The sequence below is a fragment of the Fukomys damarensis genome, unplaced genomic scaffold, assembly GCF_012274545.1.
Source record: "Fukomys damarensis isolate Sample0158 unplaced genomic scaffold, DMR_v1.0_HiC HiC_scaffold_11, whole genome shotgun sequence".
Taxonomy (NCBI): domain Eukaryota; kingdom Metazoa; phylum Chordata; class Mammalia; order Rodentia; family Bathyergidae; genus Fukomys; species Fukomys damarensis.
The window spans coordinates 40,041,691-40,066,722 of NW_022900923.1; the positions used below are offsets into that span (position 1 = coordinate 40,041,691).

The 25,032-nt window shown below is 54.7% G+C and overlaps 2 protein-coding genes across 3 annotated transcripts in view; one reads left to right on the forward strand and one right to left on the reverse strand.

Moving 5' to 3' along the window:
- Window positions 1-7,661, forward strand: part of LOC104876879 (maestro heat-like repeat-containing protein family member 7) — a 26,253-nt gene extending 18,592 nt beyond the window's left edge. For both annotated transcript variants that reach the window (XM_033762149.1, XM_010645119.2), the window contains 7 exons: window positions 514-654; window positions 1,228-1,404; window positions 1,728-1,886; window positions 2,770-2,871; window positions 5,889-5,991; window positions 6,457-6,516; window positions 7,234-7,661. In XM_033762149.1, coding sequence (XP_033618040.1) covers window positions 514-654; window positions 1,228-1,404; window positions 1,728-1,886; window positions 2,770-2,871; window positions 5,889-5,991; window positions 6,457-6,516; window positions 7,234-7,385 — 894 coding nt within the window. In that variant the 3' untranslated portion in view covers window positions 7,386-7,661. The remainder of the gene's footprint in view (window positions 1-513; window positions 655-1,227; window positions 1,405-1,727; window positions 1,887-2,769; window positions 2,872-5,888; window positions 5,992-6,456; window positions 6,517-7,233) is intronic.
- A 1,120-nt stretch (window positions 7,662-8,781) lies between these two features.
- Kif21b (kinesin family member 21B) overlaps window positions 8,782-25,032 on the reverse strand; it is a 36,446-nt gene continuing 20,195 nt past the window's right edge. The window contains 13 exon segments of the mRNA XM_019210809.2: window positions 8,782-13,257; window positions 13,629-13,727; window positions 13,729-13,819; window positions 14,212-14,411; window positions 14,839-15,009; window positions 15,667-15,784; window positions 16,063-16,227; window positions 17,177-17,357; window positions 18,448-18,584; window positions 20,918-20,956; window positions 22,581-22,694; window positions 24,252-24,326; window positions 24,411-24,616. Of these exon segments, the coding sequence (XP_019066354.1) occupies window positions 13,255-13,257; window positions 13,629-13,727; window positions 13,729-13,819; window positions 14,212-14,411; window positions 14,839-15,009; window positions 15,667-15,784; window positions 16,063-16,227; window positions 17,177-17,357; window positions 18,448-18,584; window positions 20,918-20,956; window positions 22,581-22,694; window positions 24,252-24,326; window positions 24,411-24,616 (1,599 nt within the window). The 3' untranslated portion in view covers window positions 8,782-13,254.

Here is a 25,032-nt window from a genome sequence, read left to right on the forward strand (position 1 = left end):
TTTTTTTTTTTTTTTTTTTTTTTTGGTACCGGGGATTGAACTCAGGTCCTTGTGCTTGTGAGGCAGGTGGCAGAACCACTAAGCTAAATTCCCGGCACTTCTCCTCCCTCTAAAAAAGTACTATTCTTAGAGATTGTCTTGAGTTCTCTTTTCTCTTCCAACAAGTCAGTAAAGCTGACTGATATGTGCTTTGCAGCAATCCTCAGAATCATCCTTTCTCCCTGCCCACTGCTCTGGCCCCATTATCTGGGCCTGAGTCAAGTTGAAAATAACACACTGAACGAGACCAGTGGCACGTGCCTATAATGCCAGCTACTCAGGGGCTAAGGAAAGTTTGCGAAATGAGTGAATGACTCCTGGAACAATGCAATGTGAATTTACTCTTCAGCTGAACTTTAACCTTTCTACCAATTTTTCTGAAGCCTTTAGAACACTCCTTTACTAACGAGTAGCAACCTAGATTCAAAGTCACTGTTTTCTCTTGGCCCACATTTTTTGGTCTTCTTTTGCCAGCTGCTCCAGTGCCCAGATGTGACGGCCATAGTGGATGACTTTGTCATCCACATTCTGGCCAACTGGTTCAACTGTAAGGAGCCAGCCACAGTGAAGCTTCTGCTACAGATGACAGAGGTCTTCACAAAGCACAAGAACCTGGTAAGATGTGGCAGAGGCCCAAGGGCATGCTCTCAGACGTTGTCACCTGGGGATGATACAGATGGGCCCAGAGGTCTGGTGCGTCCGCTGATAGATATTCTTTGAATCAAAGAGCAAATCCTCAAGAGGACCGTCCCTCAAGGACGGGGTCAGGGCTTGAGCCTTTCACTTTTCATCTTTCCTGGGAAGGACCCTCCAAGGAAGTTGTCCCATGGGTCATTTCAGAGATGAGGCCCAGCCAATCCTTGGATCCCAGACCTATCTTCGAGGCCTCCTGAAGACTGATACCATCATCAGGGATGGGAAAGGCAGCAGAGAGGGAATTTACAGAGTAGTGGAAGGAGGGGCATCCTCCATCTTCTCCCCCTTTCCCGTGGTGGGCAGAAGGTACCTGCCCAATGGCCCTCCCGGGAAGCTCCTTCTGCCAGCCATTCGTTGGCTGGACCAGTCCCAGTGCTCGGGTGGAAGTGAAAGAGCCCACTGACTCTCCTGTCCAGGGGACTGAGCCAAAGTGAGCTGTTTCCCAGATAGCCCCCACCGACCTGGCACTTCTGAGCTGCTCTTGTTCTGCAGGAGAGGCGACTCCACATCCTGAAGCCCCAAATACTGAATTGCTGCTACTCCTCCGATGGCGACATTGTGAAGGAGACTTTCCTGATGCTGAAGCACCTCGTGGAGAACCTCAGCTGGCAGTACTCCTCCTCCTTCCTGATTCAGCTCACCTTCACGCTGGAGCCCTTCTTCGAGGAGGTACAGTCCCCTGAGGGGCCACCCTTTGCCTGGAGGTGTCTGTGAAGCGAGGGGACCGGGCAAAGTTCTCTCAGAAGGCCCTCTGGCCTGACCAGGATGTTGTTCCATGGTGGCTGATCGCTTCTGGCCTTTTGTCTCGAGACTGAGCGGGATGAAGGGGCGCGAGGACAGACCACAGCTGCCTGGGAGGGTCACGCTGCCGCGGAATCCCAGCCGACCTTTGGGGGAGGGGGACACAGGCAGGAGCACGCGACTGGTGGAGGGGGAGCTCGGGGTGACCCTGCATGGCCAGCAGACAGAGGCACAGGTGTCTTCCCACCCAGGAATCCGAGCACCTGCGCTTGCTGGCCTTCCAGATCTACAGCAGTCTTCTGGCCAAGGTGAAGAGGAAGGTGCTTATCTTCCCCTTAAGGCACCAGATCCTCAACGTGATAGTCTTCCTGGTGTTGCACCTGCAGGATGTGAATTTGGACGTGGCTCAGGTGAGAGGCCCAGCCTGGGGCCTGGCGCTCAGCCCGTTCTGATGCTGAGCACGGCCAGCACATGGCCAGGGCTGCAGCAGACCTGTTAGACTCTGATCCCGGCGAGCATCAGTAAGAGGCCCAAGCTGAGCAGGTGCTGTACCATAGTTTCCTCCAGTTTCGGCTCCATCCAGCAGGCCGCCAGTTCCAGTAGGACATGGTGGGTGTGGACACTCGGAGGAGGACAATCCCAGGGACTGCCTTTGGACCCCATGGTCTTCCTCCAGGCTGTTTCTGCACCTGCCTTGCCACTGGGTAGAGATGGGGCTCCCTGGCTGGAGGCAGAACAGGGAGCCCAGGATGGGGGTGGGCCAGCTCTGAGCACCAAGGACTAGGAATGCATAGGGCAGCTGGAGAACCTGAAAACCAGCCGAGTCCATTTGCAACAGAGCACCGTGTTTGCGCTGAGTGGCTCTTTTGCCTTTTCTGAGACCTCTTGGCACACCAGCTCTAAAGGAAAATTATCCTTGTGGGGGTGGGGTTCCCCGGGTCACCTCCATGGTGATGTTCCTGACGGAGCCAGCCTGGAGTCACAGTCAGGACCGGGCTTTGGGGAGGTCTGTTTTCAGACACCATTTTGGTGGTAGCGGTGGGGAAGCCACGGGGCTGGCAGCTGAGGCTGTGAGGTCAATAGTCACTTAGTTCTGAGTCTCACAACCTGGAAAAGCCCACAGAACTGTAATTTTTTAACTGCTCCTTCATGGGAAAGAGGGCTTGTCAATGGATTTGATGACCTCTACCTTCCTTCTAAACCTGGTTGATGGTCTTTGCCTCAGTTTCCTTCCCACCAAGGCCAAAGGGGCTGCCATCTGGGTTCCTCATGCTGAGCTCTCTGCCTTCCCAGGCCTGCCAGGTCAGCCTCTGCAGCACAGCTGCCCTGCTGTGCTGGTCAAAGCTCAGAGAAGTCTTCACCAAGGAGGATGTTTTTACCATCATCGGGGCCCTGGTAAGCTGGCAGCTGACTGCCTGTGTCAGGGAGGGTAGAAGCCTTTGTCCTTCTCCTATAGCTGGGGGTTTGTGGCAGTGGCAAGCATTCAACGATGAGCTACTCTACTTTCTGCTGGGCACCTAGAAATGGTTTCTGCCCTCCTGTTGCTTCCCATCTACATCGAGGAGCTGGGCACACATGCTAATAATTTCAGAAAATTGGTCGTCGGTAATTGGTAAGGGCTGAAAAAGCTGACTGCACTTTCTAATACAGAGGAGGGGCACCCAGTCCAGTCCTGGAGGAGATGCCATCTTTGGGAGGAGCGTGGAAGACAGGCAGAGAGAGGGGTCGCGAGCACAGGCTGAGGTGACACCGTGCTCAGGCAGTGTAGTCAAGCACTTATTATGCCCGTGCCTTTGAACACCTTTTCCTGTAGAATTTGGATTTTTAATCACCTGAGAAATAAGGGCAGAAAAGCCCAGTACTGTAGGTGGGGGCTCTAAGTGGTTTGCAGGGCTGTGCAGACACCAACCAGAGAAGCAGCCTAGGGCCCCCGGGCCACCTTCTCAGCATGGTCTGGCACAGCACATCCTTCCTTGGTCTGGGACATATTTGGTTATACCCTCTTTACTACTCAAAAGGAAATTTATAAACAATGTCATCTACCAGTGCATATTTCCAAACTAAACATAATGCCCTAACTCCAAAGGACCAGGGAAAGTAACTTACAGTGAAGTAATATGCATAAGGATAGGTAGCACGATATAACAGCATAAAATCAATTGTGTACATGAATGCTTGGGCCCAGTTACTCTAAAAGGCATGAAACAGAAGCTGGCTTCCAATTCCTTACCCAGAATCACTGCTACAAACACAGAGCGACACCAGAGAGTTGTGTGGACATTCACTTACCACAGGGAATGTTGCCATTGGTGATGCCAAAGTAGTGAATAATTTTTGGTGGCTTACTGAACAAAAGGAAGTATAGCCTTGGGTTTATACTGTAGACATCCCTAGAAGCCCAGCATGTATTTGTTTGAACTGTGAAAAAGCACTTTGTATTATTACAGAAGGCAGAGTCAAGGTCTGAGCACAGTTTTGAAATAGGGTTTTCACTAACACAAATATGCAAGGAGATTACAAATCAGTGCACCCTCTGTCACTCTGATAGTCAAAAACAGACCCTACTATTCCCAGTTGAGAAGTAACTGGCTGTTTCTATGAAAGAAAGTGGCTTAGGGTTGCTAGTTATTCCAAATTGCTGAAAGACAGAAAATCCTGATTTTTGGTTGAAATTTTCCATACTTATGTTGGCAAATGATTTATAATGTGAAAGCTTACATGGACCAAACAAGATCTGCAGGCCGCTCTTGACCAATGGACAGCCAGGGTTCAGTGTGGGCAGGAGAGCAGAGCAGGAAGCCAGAGGCTGCACTAGGCTGGCATTGGAGATTTGGGCACGGTAAGGAGCAGGTCTTGGAGCTGTAGACCCTGGAAGCCACTGATGCATTTTAAGCGAGGAGGTTGCAAGGTTGGATAGTGCGTGCATTTTAGATAAATCAACAGGCTACAAATCAGAGGAAATTCACAAGGGGAAGAAGTGGAGGGCCCTAGAGAGATGACAAAAGTTGGTAAAGACAGAGCCATGGGGTATTAGCTGATTTGGAGTCTGATTTGATGTGGTAGGGCAGAGGTTGGCTCTTGGATTTCTGACCTGGTGTCTGTCCTGCGGGGAGGTCAGGGACACAGAGGGAGGGGCCGGTGTGGGGGAAGCTGGTGGGTTGATGTGTGCGTGTGGCGTTTGTAAAGCCCATGGCAACTCCAGGTGGTCTATCCCACTGGAAGTCAGATATCTGTCACCGAAGCTTGGAGAGCAAGGCTGTGCTGGAGATATGGACTGTGAACACCCAGCATGTAGCTAATTAATGGAAGTTGCGGCCATGAACCTGTCATGCTCCCAGCTGTCCAGGGAGAGAAGCACAGGCTTCAACACTGGGATCCCAGGAAACAGCTCCAAGGGTCCCACTGAGGAGACTAGGAAAGAAAATCAGTATAAAATCAAAGGAGAACAAAGAGGCCATGGCTGCCTAGGAAAGACAGCATCAGGCAGCAATCAGTGGCCATAGCGTGAGTCTAGGAGCGCGGAGACTGGCAGTGCTGACTGGTTTAGGATCACAGAAGCTGATGGTGACCTCTCCCAGGTCAAGGTCCGAGGTGATAGGAGGAGGGGACTGTGCCATAAAACTGAAGGAGTTCCCAGGGTAACTTCAGAAGTGGGAGTGGGTGAGCAGGTGGCCCAAGCTTGGCCGCTTCCACCCCGAGAGGCCCAAGTTTTGATGATGAGGGATATTGGGTTTCCAGCTCAGATATTTAGTTGGAGAAAAGACCCTGCTGCCAAAAAGTTGGAAAAAACAACACAAATATCAGCTCCCTTTTAAACGAACCTTGACTGCCGAGTACAAAGGAAAAATCAGATCATAGCAGGAAGGACATGCAGGGGAGGGGTTAAGGCTGTGGCTGTTGCAAGCAGAGAACCTTTAAGGGAGGAAGTCAGGATGGACTCAGAGAGGATGCAACCCTAGGTAAGGGAGAAAGGTGTGAAAACCCTGGATTACATGCAGCAGTCAGTCTACACAGAATGGTATAGACCAGACTGGGCCTTCTGCAGCCTTAAGCATATGCCCATGAGATTGAACATTTTAAGGCAACATAAAAATACACAGTATTTAAACAATGAAGTTCATTCTTCTACTATCAGGAATAGGAGAAAAACATGTGAGATCCAGACTGGGACAAATCTATGTGAGTTTCATGTTCCAACTGGGTCAAGAGCAAGAAAGCCACCCTGTGGCTTGGTAAATCCAGGAAGATTTCGTGCAGGGAATACGATTTCAGGAGCTGTGGTAGGACAGGTGGAGAGGGAGAAGGTTTTGGCAGACTTTTGCATGCAGTAGATAACCCCACTTCAGTCTCAAGACAGCCTAGGAGGCCGAAGCAGCGGCAACAGGTCCTTCTGCGATCAAACTCCTTTACAGCTGCAGCAGGAGACAAACAAAGCCCTCTGGTTTCTGAAGCAGTGCGTAGCTTCATTCAAGAGCACCCAGGTCCCCATTCGCCAGGCAGCTGTGTGGTTTGCAGGTATGGCTTTCACCTTTTTGGGGCCACTGTGTCCTTGATTGGGGCCCTTCAGTCTGAGTACCTGGGACCTGAAGACTTAAGGACAGGCCTCACGGAAATGATATAACCCATGGTAAACACACTAGGGAGCCCCTGCTTGGGTTGGGTGACCTTTCCCATAGCAGACGGGGCCGTCTCAGGAAGCCAGGGGAGCCCAGCTCTCCACAGGATAAAGCACTAAGGTCTGGGTGTTCCCTGCGCAGGATGTCAGGCAGGGGCACTGCTTCACGTTGCCCTGGGGACAAGCATCTTGGGAGGAGAGGGATAGCCACCATTTCACTTACCCAGTGAGCTTAGAACCCTTCAGGGAACCAGGGGAAATAATTCCAACTTTATGGGCAAAGTCCATAGGTAGAGGCCACGGGAGGGAAAGAATGGTGACTGTTTGGGAAGGGGCCACTCAGGTGGGTCTGTGCGTCCCCATAGGACAGATCCTGCAAACCCTGGACTTGGAAGAGATGAACGAAATGGAGGAGGCGTATGCGGGTGAGTGACCCTCAGCTGGTGGCTCTTAGGGGTTCTGGTGTTGGTGCGGAAGCCTTGGAAATAGGGAGAGTGGGTAGGTGGGCTTGCAAAATTATCATCCAGAAGGAAAGAAAACGAGGCTCCCCTCCAAGGCATTTAGGTTTCCGGGTGCTGGTCAGAGCCCTGCTGCCCCCCGTATTCACTCACTCAAATTGCTGTGGAGACTGTGACACTCATCGGCCAGGACAGATCCCGAACTCTTCCCGGGAGACACAGGGGCTCCTAGTGCCTCCCCTCGGGACCCCCAGAGCACAGGTGTTGTAGCCCACGTGTTCTCCACCGCAGCTCTGGATGTGTCCTCCGCACAACTTTCCCTTTCCTCTGCCTCGCCTCTCACTGTGCTGTCTCCCTGACCCTGGCTCCCAGGTGTAGCTTCAGCCCTGCCTGTCACTCTCTTGGAGGTCGAAGGACTTCACTAGACCTATTCTGTGGAGGAGGGCAGAGCCCAGGAAAAGGAAAGCAGGGAGGTCCAAGGGTGTTGGTGATGGATACAGGGCGAGGGCAGGTGGCCTTGTTTTGCCCTGAGCCTTCTTGTAACTAAGCAGGACACCTAGAAGAACTCTTGTTCATATCTTAGACGGTCCCAGCCCCATCCTATTTCCCTCTCATCCCTCAAGCGGGGCACAGGCCCTCCCCACCCACCTCACTGCCAGCTCTATAGCAGTGTCTGTGTTATAGCCCTGAGGCACATGAGGAGAGACCCTGATCCCATGGTCAGCTGCCTTGCCATGCAGACCACTCACGTCCTGGAAGCTAAGGAGAAGCTGCTGTTGGCCAAGCCCCCTATTTCCTGCCTCTGTAGGAGGAGACCCCAAAGGGGCCACTTATGAGCCTGCATCCTTGGGTTGAAGCTGAAGGCCTGGGCCCAAGACTGACAGTGGCCAGCCTCTTGAGGCCTGCAGCAGAAATGCTCTGGCTGCTCTAATAAAAGGAGAAATCCTGTACTTCTGTGGCAGTAGATGCCAATTCTTGGCTGTCTGGGGTAGAGCCATGTGTTGTGAGCCAGATGTTCAGCAGCAAACATCTGGGTCCAGGCTGGCCTCGCCCACACTGCTCTCTCTGCCCTTCTCCCATTCAGCCCAGTGATCTGAGCCCAGAGAAAGCAGTTTCTTTTGAACCAACTTGAAGTATAAACTCAGAGTCAGTCTCTAGACTTCAGCTGTATTGGGCAGTGTCTATATATATATATATATATTTTTTTTTTTCATTGTACTGGAGATTGAACCTAGAGCTTTTGCACTGAGCGATACAGTCCTATTTATTTTTATTTTGCGATAAGGTCTTGCTAAATTGCTCAGGCTGGCCTTGAACTTGTGATCCTCCAGCCTCAGCTTCCCAGAGTGCTTGGATTATAGGCATGCACTGCCACACCCTGCTCTGGGCAGGGTCCTTTTTTTGTTTTGGTCCCGGGGATTGAACTTGGGACCTTGTGCAGGCTGTGGAACCACTGAGCTAAATCCCGGGCCGCTGGGCAGGGTTCTTAGAGGTAAATAATGGAGTCTGCTCTGTTGAGTTGAAACAGGAGTGATTTAATAAAGTGCTATTAGCCAGCTCACAAAACTACCTGGGGAGATCAGAGTTTGGCTACCACAAAGCTAGGAATAGGGTGGCTCTGTTAGTACCACGGCTGTCCCTTCATTCAGCCCAGACCACAGCCCAAGGGACTGTGCTCAGGCCTGGACTCCGGGCTCGGTCACTGTACCTCTAAAGAACCAGTGTCCAGTGCTATGGGACCTGTCCACACCTGCTCTCTCCTACTGCCTGTGGGAGTCAGCCTGAGCCTGGCCCTGGACTGCGGTCCCCAGATGTCTCTGGATCTATGCAGGCTCATTCACTGCTCCTGTGACCACCAACCCTCCTCTTCCCCTATTAGCCTGTTATCCCTGACCTTTCCTCACTGGGCCCCAGGCAAGACTCACAGGACTGTAGCTCAGTGTTCCAGAAAAAGACAGGCTCCCCAGGGTAGACATGCGCTGACCTGGCTGGAGCTCTGTCCTCTGCGGTACCTGGTCTCTGTCACCTCCCCGAGCTCCTGCCCTTCTTGCTCTCTTCCTGCCTTTTGCCTTCCTCTCAGCATTGTCAGCCTGGGCCCAGCAGAGAGGGGTGCAGGGTACAGCTGCTGGGTGCAGCTCCATGGTACAGCCTGTGCAAGGTCCTGGGCTCAATTCCCAGCATCAGAAAAGAAAAGAGAGAGAGAGAGAGAGAGAGAGAGAGAGAGAGAGAGAGAGAGAGAGTGTGTGTGTGTGTGTGTGTGTGTGTGTGTGTGTGGTGGAGGGAGGGATATAGCTTTTGAAAGACTAAATGAAAATCACGACCATTACCGAGATACTTTCTGATAGGAGCTTTTTATATTTGTTTTCGCTCTGTAAGTGGTAAGGGAACTAAACGTGTGGCACGCACTGCACACATTTAATTCCCAGCTGTAGAGAAGACACCATAGATTAGTGGAAGAAAACGAGGCTGCGGCTGGGCAGGGTGGGTTCAAATCTGGCCTCTGTCCCTTCTAGCTGTGAACCTGGAGAATTAATTCACTCCCGTTCTAAGACGTTTCTCATTTCCTAAGACGAAGATGTCATCTGCCCCGAACAGTGCCTGGGATAGACAGGTGCTTAGTCAACGCCTGTGCCTACCCTCTGCGCCCACGCTTACTCTGGCCCCAGGAGGCCACATGCAGAGTCTGGAGGGGAAATGGACACTCAAAAGCTCTGCTTCCCAACTGTGAAGCCCCAGACTCACAGCCCAGGGAGTTCACATTAGGCTGGACCCACCCACCGCCACCACTGCCAATTTCCCACCCTGAAGGAGGGCCACCAAGCCATGGTATAGCAGCCTTACGGGGCTGTCCCTCCACAGAGAACAGTCATTCAGGATTTATTTCTGACGATTTCTTAGAGCACACACATTCAATCTAGGAACAGAAATGTACAGCAAGAGGCTTAAATAACTTTCATACACTATGTACAGTCTTCAGCAGAGGTACAAAACTTATATACACCTTGTGCTAGCCACATCTCAGAGGGGCACGTGAGCCTGGGCAGGGGCAATGGCTAGAAAAGAGCTGGTGGGCAGGCAGGGCCCCATCGCTTCAGCGTCTGCTCTTCATCACGTAGTTTCCACTCCCTGCACCTTGGCCAGGGCCTTGGGACACACACGTGAAGTACTGAGCTGGGGTGTGGTGGGGGCTGGGAGCTCATCTGAGTGCTGGAGGTAGAAGAGGGTGGGCATGGAGGACAGAACACAAACGCCAAAGAGAGACAACATTCCCCGCAGATTCTGCTCTGCAGGGCATGATGCTTCGGGAGCTGGGAAGGGAAGGCCAGGCTCAGGAGGCCTGTGGGGGTACTGGCCATCGAGCACGAGGAGTCCGTGCCCAGCAAGGCAAGCAGCAAGCGATTTCCTGTTTGAGATGGCAAAGGAACAATGCCACAAGTTTGGGCTTTGCAATGGAAAGGAATTCACTGCTCCTGCCAGGCGGGCCCTGCCCACAAACATACCAGGCCGGGGCAGGGTCTGAACAGCCAGGGGGTGTACCTGTGCCCAGCCCAGCCCCCAGTGGGGTGGCTTCTGAGAGTTAAGAGAAGGCAGGACAAAGGGACACTGTGTCCCCCGACTTCACAGCAGCTGCCCACTGTCTCCCCCTTGTAGGTGGCACTCGAAAGTCCAAGCGACTTAGTAGCTTCACTGCAGTGGTTTTGTGCTTTAAGCTGCCCTGTGGCCAAGGGCACATAGCCCCAGGCGGGCAGCAGGGCTGGACAAGGGAGGGCAAGGAGCGTTTCCAAGGCGTCAGGTGGGCCGAGGGTGGGTGGGAGGCCGCTCTCATCTCCACAGCTCTCTCTCTGCCTAGTGGTGGCGACCTGACCACCTCAAGGCCTGGCCCTGCAGCCTTCACCCCTCTCCTCCCCAGCAGTCTGCAGAGGTGGCTCCCAGTGCAGCCTCAGGGAGCAGTCACTGGACTGAAAGCAAACACTGAGCTGGCTAATACTGAGAAGGAAGCCCTGTTATAGGACCACGTTGAGAGGCCAGAGGGCAGTGGAAGCCAGTCGGCTCCAAAAGCAGGGACAGGGCCTGGCTCAGGAGACAGTGAGTCCACACGGGCTCCGGGGGTCGTATCAGTCAGCCTGTGTTCAGGCACTGGGGGATGCGAGTGTGGTCTCGGTGTGCTCTGCTCCCAGGGCCCACGGCATACAGATGTGACCTGGGCCTCGAGCCTCAGGGTGGGGCTCTGGTAACATGAAGAGCCCCAGGATTCGGAGAGCCCTGCTCTGAGCAAGGGTGGTTTCCTACCCTGAGAATGGCAGCCCTGTCTAACTTGGGACCTGGCCAACCTTTGAGGAGGCTCCTGGGTCCCAGTCTGTCCTCACTGCCTGCTGAGAGCCCCGCCACTGTGCTCAGATGGCAACTGGTTTGCTTGTGCTTCTGACATGCAAGATGCTTGTGCAGGATGCAGGGTGGGCGGAGACCCCAGTGCTCCTACAGCACAGCTTAGAGCAGCTCGGGATGACAGGCTCAGGGGTCCCAAAGGACTTCAAGTTTTGAGTCAGTGACACTTGCTGGGACAGGGAAGCCAGCCCTGCTGTGAGGTAGTGACCCATGAGACAGCAGACAGTGGGCAAGGATGGTGAGCACCTCTCGAGGCCGTAGGACCACACCTTGTGCAAGAACAGACCTTGAAGCTACAGTACAGTGACCCAGCCCATGGGGTGGGGTGGGGGGACGCAAGTCTCAGGTATTTCTGTAGTTTGTAAACAGTCATGCAGATGGGTCATTCTTACAGGATGCAAGGAAAAAGCCTTCTGTTCAGGTGAGAAGGGCTGGATGAGTCAGGAAAGGAGCCTGATGGTCACTTCCGTGCTCTGAGGGAGTTGCCTAACAACTCTCAGGTGGCCAGAGGAAGAAGGGTTTATAGTCAGTGCAGAGAGACCATTCCGGAGTGTTCCAGAAGACCAGTACTCGAGGAGGGTTGTCCCAACATTGGCTCACCAGACCTCACGTCACGACCAGCAGGGGCCACACACAGGCAGGAGGTCCTCTTCAGCCTCCGAGGCAGCTCCAAGGAGGGAACAGGCTCCACACAGCCTTCACTGGGGCCTGACCTTCCCACGCTGGGGAGGCTCCGAGGGCTACATATACAGGAGCCGAGGACAGAGACAATGCCACTGCTGGAAAGTCTGAGAGTCACTATGTCCTCTCAGCACAGTGGGGATTCCTGGCTTCCAGACTGAGGCTGAGAAGCACAAGACCAGTGTGGAAAAAGATTGCGGACAGGCTTGGGGGGAAGCCTTGGGTGAGGGAGGGAGGGGCCCCTCCCGAGACCAATGCCTGTAAATCCAGAGTTGTTCCAACAGGGGGCGCCTAAACACAGATTTAGCCCATGCTTGGAGCTCTGAGGCCATAGCCCCAGGGGAAAGGAGGCTCCACTAACAGACACGTTTCCTCACCGCTAATCTAAAAGGATTTTGTACTATGCTGGGTTTAAGGCTTGAAAATGTGTCTCTCAAATAACCATGAGAAAAAAGCTGACGAGACTCCCTATCCCACTTGAGGATGAAAACATGGTTGACCCAAGACGCCTAGCAGACAGTCCACTAAGCTGCTTTCTAAGTGACCACTAGACTCTGGGGGATGGGGCTCCCTGGCCCCGGGCTGTGGGGGAGCTCCCCCATCTTCCAGGGGCAGAGGGCATGAGATCCCGGGAGAAGACACAAGTGGCACTGCGGGCATGGCTGGTGTAAGGCTGCCCAGCAGGGGGCCAGGCCTGGGCTGAGGAAGGCACTGAAGCATTAGTGGCCGAGTTGGCTGGGGTGCATGAGCAGGATCCCCAGGGGCAGAGTCAGGGCTAGGCTGGAGCTGCAAAGTGTGGAAGCAGGTATTTCCCTCCTCTGCAGGGCAAAGCAAACAGAGGAGGTGGCCCTGAGCGCCATGGGGGCAGACCCCTAACAGCTGAGGGACAGAGTCTGTGGGAAGAAACTTCAAGTCACTTTCCAGGAGGCAACAGGAAAAAGTGATAATAATAAATAACTGAAGAATTCCTGACCATCTCGCCAAGGGGGGGTCTTTCTAATAGCTCCTCCATGGCCCTGTCAGAAAGGGCCACCCATCAATGGCTGGGACCCACTGGAATTAGCCGTTGGTGGACACAGGGTTCGGGGTCAGCTGCCTACACCTGATCTCCATGGTTACCTGAGGACTACCTTGTAGGGTCAGAGGCAGATGCAGTGGCTCCAGAAGTTGGGCCGGGGACATGGGGGAGGCTGGGTCATCAGAGGGGCACCATGGAGCTAGGGCTACTTTGCCTTCCTATAGGGTCCCAGCCTGGGACAACAGTGAGGAGGACAGGGCAGCCGGCTGAGCAGGAAACACTGGCCGGCTGGGGGGAGGCCAGGCAGTGGCTGGGGAGAGAGAGGAGGGGATAATGCCTTTGGCTTCACAGCTTAACTCCTCCCCAACCTCTCTCTCACCAGGAGGCTCCCAAGAGGCAGGGGAGGGATAGAGGGAGCAGGGTACCGTAGGAAGTCCAGGGAGAGGAAGCGGAGGAGAGGGGCCACACCCTCTGTCCCCGTGCAGCTGCCCATCCGGTTGGCCACAGGTTCCGTTGCATGTCACGCAGGCTGCTGGGGTGGAGGGTCCGGGGTCCCTCTGACCTAACGCCGAGGGTGGGTCTCCGGTAACCGCCGTATGCCCCAGAACTTCACCGTCAGGTCACTGGCAGGGAGGACAGAGACGGAGCTGGTCAGCTCTCCAAGTGGGCCCTGATGGCTGCCCCGAAACATAAAGGACGGGCTGATTCCCCTCTTCCCACATGTGGCAGGGGGTGGAGAGGCAGGCACTGCTCAGGGAGGGCAGACTGTGGGGTAGAAGTGTGCTGGGCCAGGGGAACCCAGTGGGGTCCTTCTCCTGGGCTTTCCTTTTGCTGTTTTATTTTTTTGTCCAGGCCTGAATACTCCCCTCCCTCTGCTTCCTGCTACCGGTGCCCCTCTCCACTGTCCATGCTTGGAAGAGGGCAGGTAGGGCAATCTCTCTGGGCCAGGCAGGACATGAAGGGAGAGTAGGAAGAAAGTAAAATAATCTCATACCGTCAAGAAGCAGCTCAGATCGAAGAGGGGAAAGACAGGGAAGAGGAAAGAGGGGAAGAGCGAGAGAGGAGGTGGGGGACAGTGGGGAGGGTCAGGGCAGGGTGGTGGCGCGGCCCTTTATGGCCAGGACTCGGCGAGGAAGGCAGGGGGTGAGTCCCGGGACGTAACTCCACAACTTTACACGGCAGTCACTGTGGGGGGAGAGAGGCGGAGAGGCAGAGAGGAGAGGAGGAGGACACGGGACGGGGCAGAGGGGAACGAGGAGGCAAAAGAAGAAACCGTCTGAGTAGCACCCTGGGGACTGAGGGCCTGGGTGCTGCCTGCACAGGCGACCAGATGTGGGGCTCAGGAGCTGTGGCCTCAGGGTGGCAGGGCTGCTCGGGTCTGAGAGCTACCTGGACGGGGTGGGACAGTGTAGCGTGGAGACCGAGGGAGAGTCCTGGCCTGGGGCCCGGCAGTTCCCTGTTCCCCTGACTGTCTCAGGGCCCGCACACTGGCCAGGCACAGGAAGGAGGCCTCCCCACTGTCCTACCCACCCTAGGGAAGGGCTGGGAGCAGAGGCAGCCTCCCGGGCAGCACCCACCTGGAGGCTGTGAAGATGTGCTTGGAGTTGGTGCAGATGGCGTTGATAGGGCTGTCGTGGCCCTTGATCTCCCCGATGGGTGTGAAGTTGTCTACGTTCCAGACCTTGATGACGCCCGCGCGGCAGGCGCTCAGCAGCATGGGGCGGCCCGGGACAAAGGCCAGGGCACACACCCAGTCCTTGTGTGCATTGGGGATTTGCTGCAGGAGGGAGGATCAGGGCTGGCAAGGGGGCTGGGGACACGAAGACGGGGAGGGACCAGTCCTGGGGCCTCAAGAGCACACTAGCTGGAGGGCTGCTACCAGGCTCCCCAGACTCCCCAGTGACCATGGAGTCAGGCCTCCCTCACCGGCCCCAGGAGGCAGTCTGTGCTTTAGGTCCAGAGACAGGGTCTTCTCTCCTGGCTCCAGGTTCAAACCTAAGCCGACAGCCCTCAGACGGATCAGGCTAAAACAGAACTGCTCTTAGGAAGGGCACCTGTGGGCTTCACTTTCAAACCCAAGGGCTAAGAGCAAAGCCTTTGCTGAGAGCAGGTGTCAAAGGGGACCTACAGAAGCAGGGGAGGCTGCAGGGCATAAGGGTGCACTTGGGGGGCTCTGGAATCCAGAGCCTGGGGCTTTGCCCTACCTGGACGAGCTCCTGCTGCTCCAGGTCCCACTTTTTGATGCCGTTGTCCCGGGAGCCACTGAACAGGATGTCTCCCTGGATGGCCAGGCACTCGATGCCATCGTAGTGTGGGGGCTCAAAGTTGTGGGTGGGGCCGATGGTGCCCGTCACACAATCCCCCAGCTGGAACATCTGGGGAGGGGGTCAGAGGCCAGGCCTGGGCACTGTTGTACAAACACTCACCACAGTTCTGCCACCCAATTCCCTTCTTCTAGTTCCTAACCACACAGTTTCCACCTACGCCACCAGGCAGCGAACTGAATTAGTGCTGTTTATATACTTTGCCCTTCCCCCATGTATCTTTCTTTTGTGTGTGTGTGTGTGTGGTACTTGGGATTGAACCCAGGGCCTTCATCCTGAGCTAAATCCTCAGCTCTTTATGTTTTATTTTGAGACAGGGTCTCACGAATTCACTAAATTGCCCAGGCTAGGCTCAAATTTGTGATTCTCCTGCCTCAGCTTTCCAGAAGTGCTGGATTACAGGTGTGCACCACCATGTCCAGCTACTTATTTATCATTTTAAGAGCTGACTTTCATTGTGTTCTGTGGATTTTCCATCTACACTTCGACATTGAGGCTGTTTCTAGTTTTTCTGCATTTACAATGCAGCGCTGTACTCTGTAGCTCTCTGCATGCACCCTCCTGCCTTCTTTGGGTTCTTTCTTCAGCAAAAATCCCCAGAATCCTAGTTATTTCCATGAGTCCTCCCAAGGCAACGAAAGATAAAGGTGGAAGACAGTGGAAGAAACGACCCTCAGCCAGGCCGCGGGGCAGAGAGTCCTCGGGTACCTTAACGTAGTGGTCCTTAGAGCCGGTCACCACGAGGTCCTGCTGGTTGGCAGTCTGGGTGACCGTCAGGCACATCACAGGGCCAATGTGGCCAGTCAGCTTGCCGATGGGCTGGAACCTGCAGTGGGAGAAGGCCAGCAGGGGAGATGGGTTGGGGAGACCCCAGGTGAGGGGGGCATCTGTCCTGGAACAAATGGGCCTGGCCAGAGTCTCCCCATCCCCGAAGGCAAGATCAAGAACCTAGACATCAGCTTCCCAGAATCCCAGGGGAGTCCAAGGAGGCAGCTCGGCAGCATGGAGGACTGAGGCAGCTGAGGCCCTGCCCACCCTGGGGTGGGTCATCCACCTCTGAGATCCAGGGACCTCTGGGCACCTGTCTGCAGACAGGCCACTGACCTGCTGAGCTCCCAGATGCGGACAGCATTGCCTGCGGCAACATAAAGCATGGTGCCCGAAGGGCTGAGGGCCATCTGGTTGATCTGGTGCTCCCCCTGGGCACTGGTGATGGCACGTGTGGACGTGGCAGCACAGGCGTCGCCTGAGATCACCTGGCCTGAGGACCTGCCCAGGGGAAGAGGCAAAGCCAGAGGTGAAAACAGTCCCTTCCTGTGGACCAGGAAGCTTGTCAGACCACTCAGACCAGCCCCGATGACCCACTTGCAGGAGGCTACCCTGACTGACAGAGGACCCAGGGACGAAAAGGAAGGTGCCACTCTGCTCCCTGCAGGGGTCCTGAGCAGGCGTGGAAAGACTAAGGTCAGGGCAGGGCCTGCATCTTATGAAATCACTTAACCTGTCTTAGACTCTTCGTCTACAAAAAGAGGCAATAATGCCCATTTTTCCTAAGGTGTCTTTTTTTTTTCTTTTCTTTAAGAGCAGTTTTGCTATACAGAAAAACTAAGCGGAAGATACAGGCATTTCTGTTTACCTCCTTCTCCCCAATATGCACAGCCTCACCTGCTGTCAAATTCACACACCACAGTGGCACATTTGTGGAATCGACACGGACACATGGACATCACCCAAGTCCGTCACTGACACTGGGGCTCGCTCTTGGAGTTGCACGTTCCATGGGTTCAGACACATGACCAATGCCATTATCTGCCATTACAGATAGCATCATACAGCATAAAATACTGCCTAAAAAAATATCCTCTGTCTACTTCTTGAGGATCAAATGAAATAAATTTACCAAGTCTGTGAAAGACAAAACGTGACTTTTGCAGGGGATCTTGCTCCCCCTGCTTCCTGGTGCCTCTTTCAGGCTTCTAGGCTCACATCTAGCACATCTCAAGAGAACAGGACTTGGGGTTCTGGGACAAAGGTGGGGGTCAGGCAGGGCACAGGCTCACCATTCTGCCGCCTCAGATACCGTCCCCTAAACCAAGGGATGTCGAACTCAAGGCCAGGCTGGACTCTGCCTAGTGGATCACCTGGGCCCAGAAGTGCTGCCCCTAAAGCAGCCTGTTACAGCCCAGCACGGGGCAGGCCGAGGGGGTGGGACTCTTACGTGAGGGTCCGAATGCACTTGGCCGAGTCCCGGATGTCCCACACCTTGATGTAGGAGGTGGACACGGAGAAAACAAGCCCTGAGTGGCTGCAGTACTTGATGGAGACCACATTGTTGGGGTGGCCCTTGAGGGCTGCGATCTCCTGGCCAGTGACCAAGTTCCACATCTTACAGCTGCGGTCTGTGGGAGATGAGGCGGGAGTGAATCAGCCTGCGGGGGCAGGCAGCGCGCCCCACAGGGCTGTTGGGTGAGCAGGGAGGGACAGGAGAGCTAGGGGCGGAGGCTCAAGTCTGAGGGAGAGAAGATCACGCCCAGGAGTACTCACAGTGAACTCGGGGAAAGAGTAAGTCGGTGAGAGGTTAGGGTGAGGTACATGAGCACTGTCAAGGTGTCCTGGGCTTTTAAAGTAAAACTAAGCCTCTGGCGCTGCTCCTACAAATGCTAATACTGATGAACGGAACAAGCAGATCTTATGGGAAACCTCAGAATCAGTCAATTACATGCTGACCGACAGCTACCTCTCCTGCTGGGGAGAATGACAAATGCTTGTGTTTCTATAACCTGTGTCTATTACACACTTGTTCTTTTCTGCCGGTCAGATTTCTATTTCTTCTTTTTCTTTCTTTTGGTACAGGGGATTGAACTCGGGAACTTGTACTTGCAAGGCAGGTGGTAGCACAACTGAGCTAAATCCCTGGCCCTTTTTCTTTCTTTTAGTATAGAGAGATACTGAGGATTGAATACTGGGGCTCGCTATCCCTGAGCTACATTCCTAAGATCCCCTCATGCTTTATTTTGAATTTTGAGACACAGTCTTGCTACACTGAGCAGAACTTCTAACCCTCCTGTCAGCCTCCCTCAGTGTTGGGATTCTGCTGGTCATGTCTCTGACAGTACTGCTGTAACTTAGCAGAGGACTCTGGGGGCTGTGCTGTCAACCTGCTTAGCTGAGGTGCTGGGTGATGGCACTGGGGCTGTGGTGTTGGAGGACTCAGATGAGCAGAGGCAGGATGGGCCCCTGCGAACTTTCTAGAGAGGCCTGGCAGGAAGTGCTGGGTGGAGACAGCCGGGCTGGTGTGAGGAAGGCTGGGCCAGGCTGTGTGGGGTGGGGGTCCAGAGCCATGGCAGAGATGAGGGTGGAGCAAGTTGACCGCCTGAGCCACAGCTCCTGGGGCTCTGTGTTCTGTCTCTATCACAGCCCGCTCAGGCAAGGGAAGTCTGGGTGGTTGGGAGATCCTGAGCCTACCTGGCCTCTTGGGGCTCCACGCACCTTTGGACCCTGTGAAAAGCAACTCGTCCGTGGCATCCAGGCAGAGGATGGGCTTGGTGTGGCCCTCGGCCACAGAGACGCATTGCAGTGGGGCTGTCCGCGCACCCTTCGCTCCGCCAACCGGGGTGATGATGCCCCTTCCCAGGAGAGAGGGAGAGAGTACAGTCTTGAGCCAGGGACACCATAGCCAGCCTTAGGGAGGAGCACGGGAAAGGGTCGGGCAGAGAGGGACAAAGGCCTCATACTGGAGACTCCAGGACCTCTGGCGAAGTCTGATGAGGCCCAAGAGTGGGAAATACTGTGCAGGGTAAGGCCAGCCAGTCCTTCTGTTGTTACAGTACTGGCGATCAGATGCAGGGCCTCTACACTGAGCTATAGCCCCAGCCCTTTTTCATTCTGAGACAATGCCTTGCCAAGTCAGTTAAATCGCTCAGGCTGGGCTCAAATTTAGGTCCTCCTGCCTCAGCCTGTCAGAGTACTGGGATTATAGGTATGTGACACCATACCTGGCTGAGGGCCTGTGATTACAGAAATCTGTTCTATCTATCTGTCTATCTATCTATACACCTATTTATTTTTTGGTAACGGGGAACAAACTGGGGACCTTGCACTTGTGAGGAAGGCAGTGGCACCACTGAGCTAAATCCCTGGCCGTATTTATTTATTTATTTATTCATTCATTCATTCCAGAACCGGGGATCGAACTCCGGACCTTGTGCTTGTGAGGCAGGCACGGTGCCACTGAGCCACATCCCCAGCCCCTGTAGTCACTGCCTTGAACACTTATGGGGAATAAGCCCCATGCAAGGGACAGCTGGAAGGAGGAGCAGGCATGGGCCCTTCACACAGAGTTCCTATCTGATGACACTGGATCCAGAAACCTGAGACAAACGCACCCAGGCCCCAGTGGGAGGGCACAGACCCAAGGACCGGAAGCAGCCGCTGCAGTTCCCATCAGCGTGCTCATGCTGTTCCTGTCAGGAGTAGGAGGGGCGGGGAGGAGGGTGCTCACAGAACAGACACCCTGACCACCACCATCTCTCCATTTCCTCATGACTGCCTCTGGGCTGTGTCTCCCAAGTGTGAGACCTGCACGCACACACGCGCGCACACACACACACACACCCCGCAGGCCCCTGCAGGACCAGCATGGTCAGACCCATGTCTGCTATTTACAAAGGGACAAATCCCTTTCAGAGCTCCTGCTCAGCCTGGGGTTGGGAGGCAGGGGCCTCAGGAATGAGGCTTTCTGGGCCCAGAATGGCTCCCCTTTGTTCCCCCACAACTCTGAGAGAAAATGAAGATGAACCAAGCAAGCAAGGGTGAGGACTTTCTGACACTTGTTTCCTGAAGGGTCTGTGGATTTTTTTTTTCTCAGTGAGGGTCTTTTGGAATAAAAGCCTGTCTGGGTTATGTCTGAAAATCTAGTTCTTTTTCAAAGGCAATGCTGTCCCTGACAGAGACACTATGGCTAAAGGTTTAGAAGTGACCAGTGTCCACTGTAGGGCTTTCACAAAGGGCCTGTGGACTTGGCCAGGCCACCTGCTGGCAGCCTGGTATTGCACAACAGCTCCCCAAGCTGGCCCTGCTCCCCAGTGCTTCGGGCCATCAGCCTGAGACTGCTGAGGACATGTGGAAAAAAGCACACTGCCTCTGAGCACAGCCATCTCGTGGTGGCTAATACTCCTGGTGGCAAAGCCTCACTGCATGGGGGGTAAACAAACACCCACCCCAGGCTGGAGCACAGAGCAGAGTGATGCTGTAGGTCTGGCGAGTGCACAGCCCTCAGATGGCCCTTCCTGCTCGGGCGCTCGGGCCCTGCAGGTTCTGGCTGGTCCTGCTGTTGAGGGTTGTGCTAGGCTGGCTGGGGACACTGGCCTCTGCTCCCACAGGCTGGGCAGGGAGGGGACGCCCGCATATCTCTGTGCCAAGGGATGTGGGCAGGAGGTACTGTCCCCTGGGTGGCCACCACAGGGCCTGAATCTGACAGGCTCACCCCACTGGCACAAGCTAAGTCACAAGGACCCTGAACAGTCACTAAATCACCCTACACCTCTCCAAGGAACAGTCACCTAGCTGGTGCTGTGGCACCCAGGCCTTTCTCCCACCCTGGGACACTCAGCATAGCTCAGCTCCGGCCCCAGCCACCCCAGGCTTCCACACTCCGCTCCTCCCTGCCCAGGCCAGGAGGGAGAAGAGAACAGGGCCAGCCACAAGCAACTTCACCCCCACCCCAAGTCCCCAGGCCTGGTGCAGTCAAAGGCCACGCGGCCAGCCGCCTTGAGCAGGAGGAACCAGGGCAGGAAGAAGCGTCGGGAGGGGCATGAGGGACAGGGAGGCAAGGGCTGGGAGAGGAGGGGCCGCATGCTGAGGACAGGTGTACAGGCGGGGGGGTGCGGTGCAGCGAGGGAGGCAGAGAAAGAGAGGAGAGAGAGAGGAAGACAAAACACGAGAGACATTCTGTGTGTACCTCAGGACCTCCGACAAAGAGGAGTCGCTGTCATCAGACCTGGGGAGGGCAGAAAATTAGCTGGATTAGGGGAGAGAGGAAAACACACAGGGGTGGCAGAGGTGGTGTTGGCAGCAGCAGCGGCAGGGAGGTGAGAGGGCGGTTATTCCCATGGAGGGGCGGAAGAGGCAGGGGAGGAGAGCCTCCGGGGAGAGCAGGGGAGGAGGTGGGTGCGGACAGGCTGGCCTGGGAGCTGCGAGACTCTCCCAGGAGTGAGCCATGGGGCCCCTCAGCTAGCAGGCTGGGAGCAAGGAAGGTCACAGGAGACAGGGGAGAGCAGCCCTACGCTAGGGGACATTGTTCCGGGCTCTCTGCTGGTTCCAACCTCTCTGGCTGCCCCACCCCAGCAGTGCTAGTACCTGCCTGAGCAGGAGGAAGCCACAGCTGCTTGTACCCTTCCCTAGGAACTCGCTTCTTCCAGTAGTTCCTCAGGGCCCACCAGTTTCCAAAGCTCTCTGTCCCCAAAGGAGGCCACTGGGACCAAGCCTAGAAGCCAGCTTTGTACCACTCATGGGTCCCCAGATCTAGGCCACTGGATAGGACCAAGGAGATCACCAGGCTGGGATTCCAATCCTTACAAAAAAGGGAGCATGCCTGGAAGCTGTAAAGGCACGGGCGAGAAGGACATCCTGATGAGAGGGCCAGGCTCTGTCTACAGCTCCAACCAGAGGCAGAGCTGAGACGGATTTGGAGGAGGGTGTTCGGGGGGCTGGCCCCAGGCGCAGCACTGGGGAGCCGTTGTTGACCCAGGAAGGGACATTTCTGTGGGGAGGTGGGCAAGGTGGACACCAGGCACCAGGTAAAGGACAAGGACATAGCATTGTTGTCCCTTGCAGTAGGGGAGATTTTAGGAAGCCAGGGAAGGCGGGGGTTGGCCCAGCAGTTTAGGGGAGCACAGAAAGGAACACAGGGAGGATGCGGTCCTCCCCATTCCACCAGGCAGAGTCCCACTGTTTGGGACACAGGGATGATGGGAGGGACTCTGGGCTCTACTCAGCTACTTTCTAGGTGAGAGCCTCTGGCCTCCCATTTGGGCCCCATTCCTGGAGTGGGAAGCAGGGAGGACAATGCTCAAGGCTGATTTACAGTTCAAATGAATGTGAACAGGGGAGCAGGTGGCAAAGTCAGGTGAAAGTGCCTTTTGAGTGCAGGGATTGCTGTTGACAGAATTATAATTAGCATTTAGAGTTTGGTAACAGGAGCCTTAGTACAGGTTGGACTGGCTCTGGACAATGCACAATGAACCCAGGGCATTGTCTGAAGTGTCTGTGTTTGGATAGGGCAGTGGGTAATACCGAAGGAAGATGCTTAAGAGGAGCACAGAATCAGCAGGGGCAGAGGACGGGACAGGTCTGGGCAGCCCTCCGGGGTGTCTACCCCGCACAGTCACCTTCCTGGCTGGCCACTGCCATCTCTGTGGCTTCCTTCCTGCCCTCTCCTGAGGTCCAGTGTGCTGAGAGGAAGTGGAGGCCCACAGCCAGGATGCACAGGACAGGGAGTGCCAGGCCCTTGTGTCTCGGCAGGGCTGGGGACTGCCGGCTACTCCCACCCGCCTCCAGCACTCCTGCCCACCAGTTCCCTTCCCTCCCGGGGCCCGCCCTGGCCGCCCCGGCCATGCTCTTACTTGTCCAGCGCCGAGCCCTGGCTCTGATTACTGGTAAGGCGAGAGAAGACATTGCGGTCGTTGCGAGGCCGGGTGGGAGGGGATGAGGGAGGCGTGAATCCCACGTCTGCGGACCTGGGCAGTGGGGACAGAGAGAGTGTCTGTGAGTGACCACAGGTCTGCCCGCAGACCCACACTGGTGCTGGGTCAGCACCTTCCTTCTCAGCCGTAAGGCCCATGAGGCCAGGCCCAGGGTGCAGCTTCTGAGCTCAGGCCCCAGCCCAGCTCCTAGACCCTCTTCTTAATCTGTACTCACATTCATAGATTCTGTATTTGGGAATTTATCTGCCCACTGAAGGTCCTACAGTCAATACTGCTGGTGCTTTTTTGTACCATTCCTGGACTTGTGTAGAAAAATCTGAGTCACTCTATACACATTTCTTGCCGAGCTTATTTCAGCTCTGAAACTGGAAACAAGTGTCCCATTCATGGACAATTTAGTGCCATCTTCTATTACATTTTTGTGCTTTTTGATGGTGGTTTCGATTTTGAAATGGCCCCCAAGCATGGTGCTGAAGTACAGCTGGGTTGGCGATGTTGCCCAGTAGCAGAGCGCTTGCCTATCTTGCTCAAGGCCCTGGCTTCAATCCCCAGCACCGCACAAGTAAGTGAATAAATAAAATTTGCTGGCAGCACCTCTGTAAGCCCCGCACTCTAGAAGGCTAGGACAGGAAGATAGCAAGTTTCAGATTTGCCTGGACAACTCAGTGAGATTTTGTTTTAAAATAAAAATTAAAAAAGGGTGAAAGATGTGGTTCAGTGCTAAGATTCTTAGTCCAATCAACAGTACTGCAAATAAGTAAGCAAATACTCCCAGATTCCGCTCTCTGAAAGCTGTCATTAGGTTCAGCCAAACCCTCCCTCCCTTTCCAGAGCCATCATGGGTTCCATCCAAACCTTCGGGCCGAAACTTAAGTACGTTCTCTGAGTTCACAGTGAAGCAACAGTCTGAAGCACAATGTACACAAACAGCCTTTCAGCTCCTCCCTACCAAGACCCCTTTGCAAACCAGGTCAAGGGTGTCTGCCCAGGCTCTGGAGAGGAAGGAAGGCTGAGAGCTGGAGCTGCTTCCCTCCAGGGCAGATAACAAGAGGTCAAACTGAGCTCTGCTTCCCCAGGGTAGCTGTGTGACCTGAGGAAGGCCATCAAACCCCTGAGAACTAAGTGCATGACCAGAGGACGTCACAGTCACCCTGTCATCAGCAGAAGCTCCGTGTGTGCCTGATCAATGGAGACTTTGCTGCTCTGCCCTGACCTCTCTGGTTCTTTTGAGTTTCTACATTCCTTTCAAAACGTGAGGACTTAAAGGGAGAAGCTCCCAAGGACCCATGGTCATGAAAAGGGGCCGAAGAACAATGGCCAATTAAGCTACTACAAAGCAGTCCACACTGAACATGTACCAGCATATAGGCTTTGGCACATGGCTTGGCTACAGGTGCCTAATAAAGATTGTCTTCCCTGAGCCCAGCCCTGATGGGGAAGAAGGGACCATGTGCAAAGCTGAGTGACTCGGGCTGGCGGCCCAGATTAGAAAGGGTACATAATGAACTACAGAGCAGAACCTCACCACCACACTCATCCAAGGACTAGACTACAGCAGTGACTCGAGAAGATTCTGGAACATGCTCTCACCTGATAGGCTGCCCTCGGTCATATGACTTCCTCCGGGTCAAAGGGGAAGTCTCCGAGCCTCGAGACTGCCGAGGGCTGAAACACAAGGATCCAGTGAGGCCCAAACCCTACTCCCTGCCCCTCTCCTCCCAACCCTGTAGTCCTGCCCACCCTTCTTACAAAGTGCTGCCCCGGGTGGGCAGGCTGACAGTGCGTGACACCTTGTCCCGGTAGTAGGGGTCACGGATGGAAAAGCCCACCCCATCTTCTTTGATCTCGACAAGGGAGGCCAGGGACTTGGTGATGTTCTTGGTGGAGATGTCCAGTGGGGGTCCCAGGCACTCGGCCGACACAGCCTTCATCTGAGCAGACAGCTTGGGCTCCCCCTGAGGACAGAAGGACAGATGGACCAACTTGCCCAAAGGGGACAGTACATAATGGGGAGCCAGGAGTCCTACCTAGGGAGGGAAATGGTGCCTTTTGGCCTAAGGAGAAGGAGCCTATGGAAGGATCCAGCAGCCATGACTGAGAGACCGTCTTCTGTGTGCCAATCCACAGAAACTGAGCTTGCTTTATTGCCCTCAGTTGGACTGTGCAAAACAGAATCCCCACATGGCCCTCTTCACTGGTTACCAGCTAATCACTTTGCCTAAAACTATGCATAATTCACTGCTCTCAGCCTGCAGTTCTCCCCTCCTCTTTTTGAAAACTCTTGGGTCTTGGTTCAGTCTAATAACTGGTCCCTTGCTGTCCAGTAAACTCCCTTATTGTTGACTCCCATCCTGTTTTTTTTTTTTTTTTT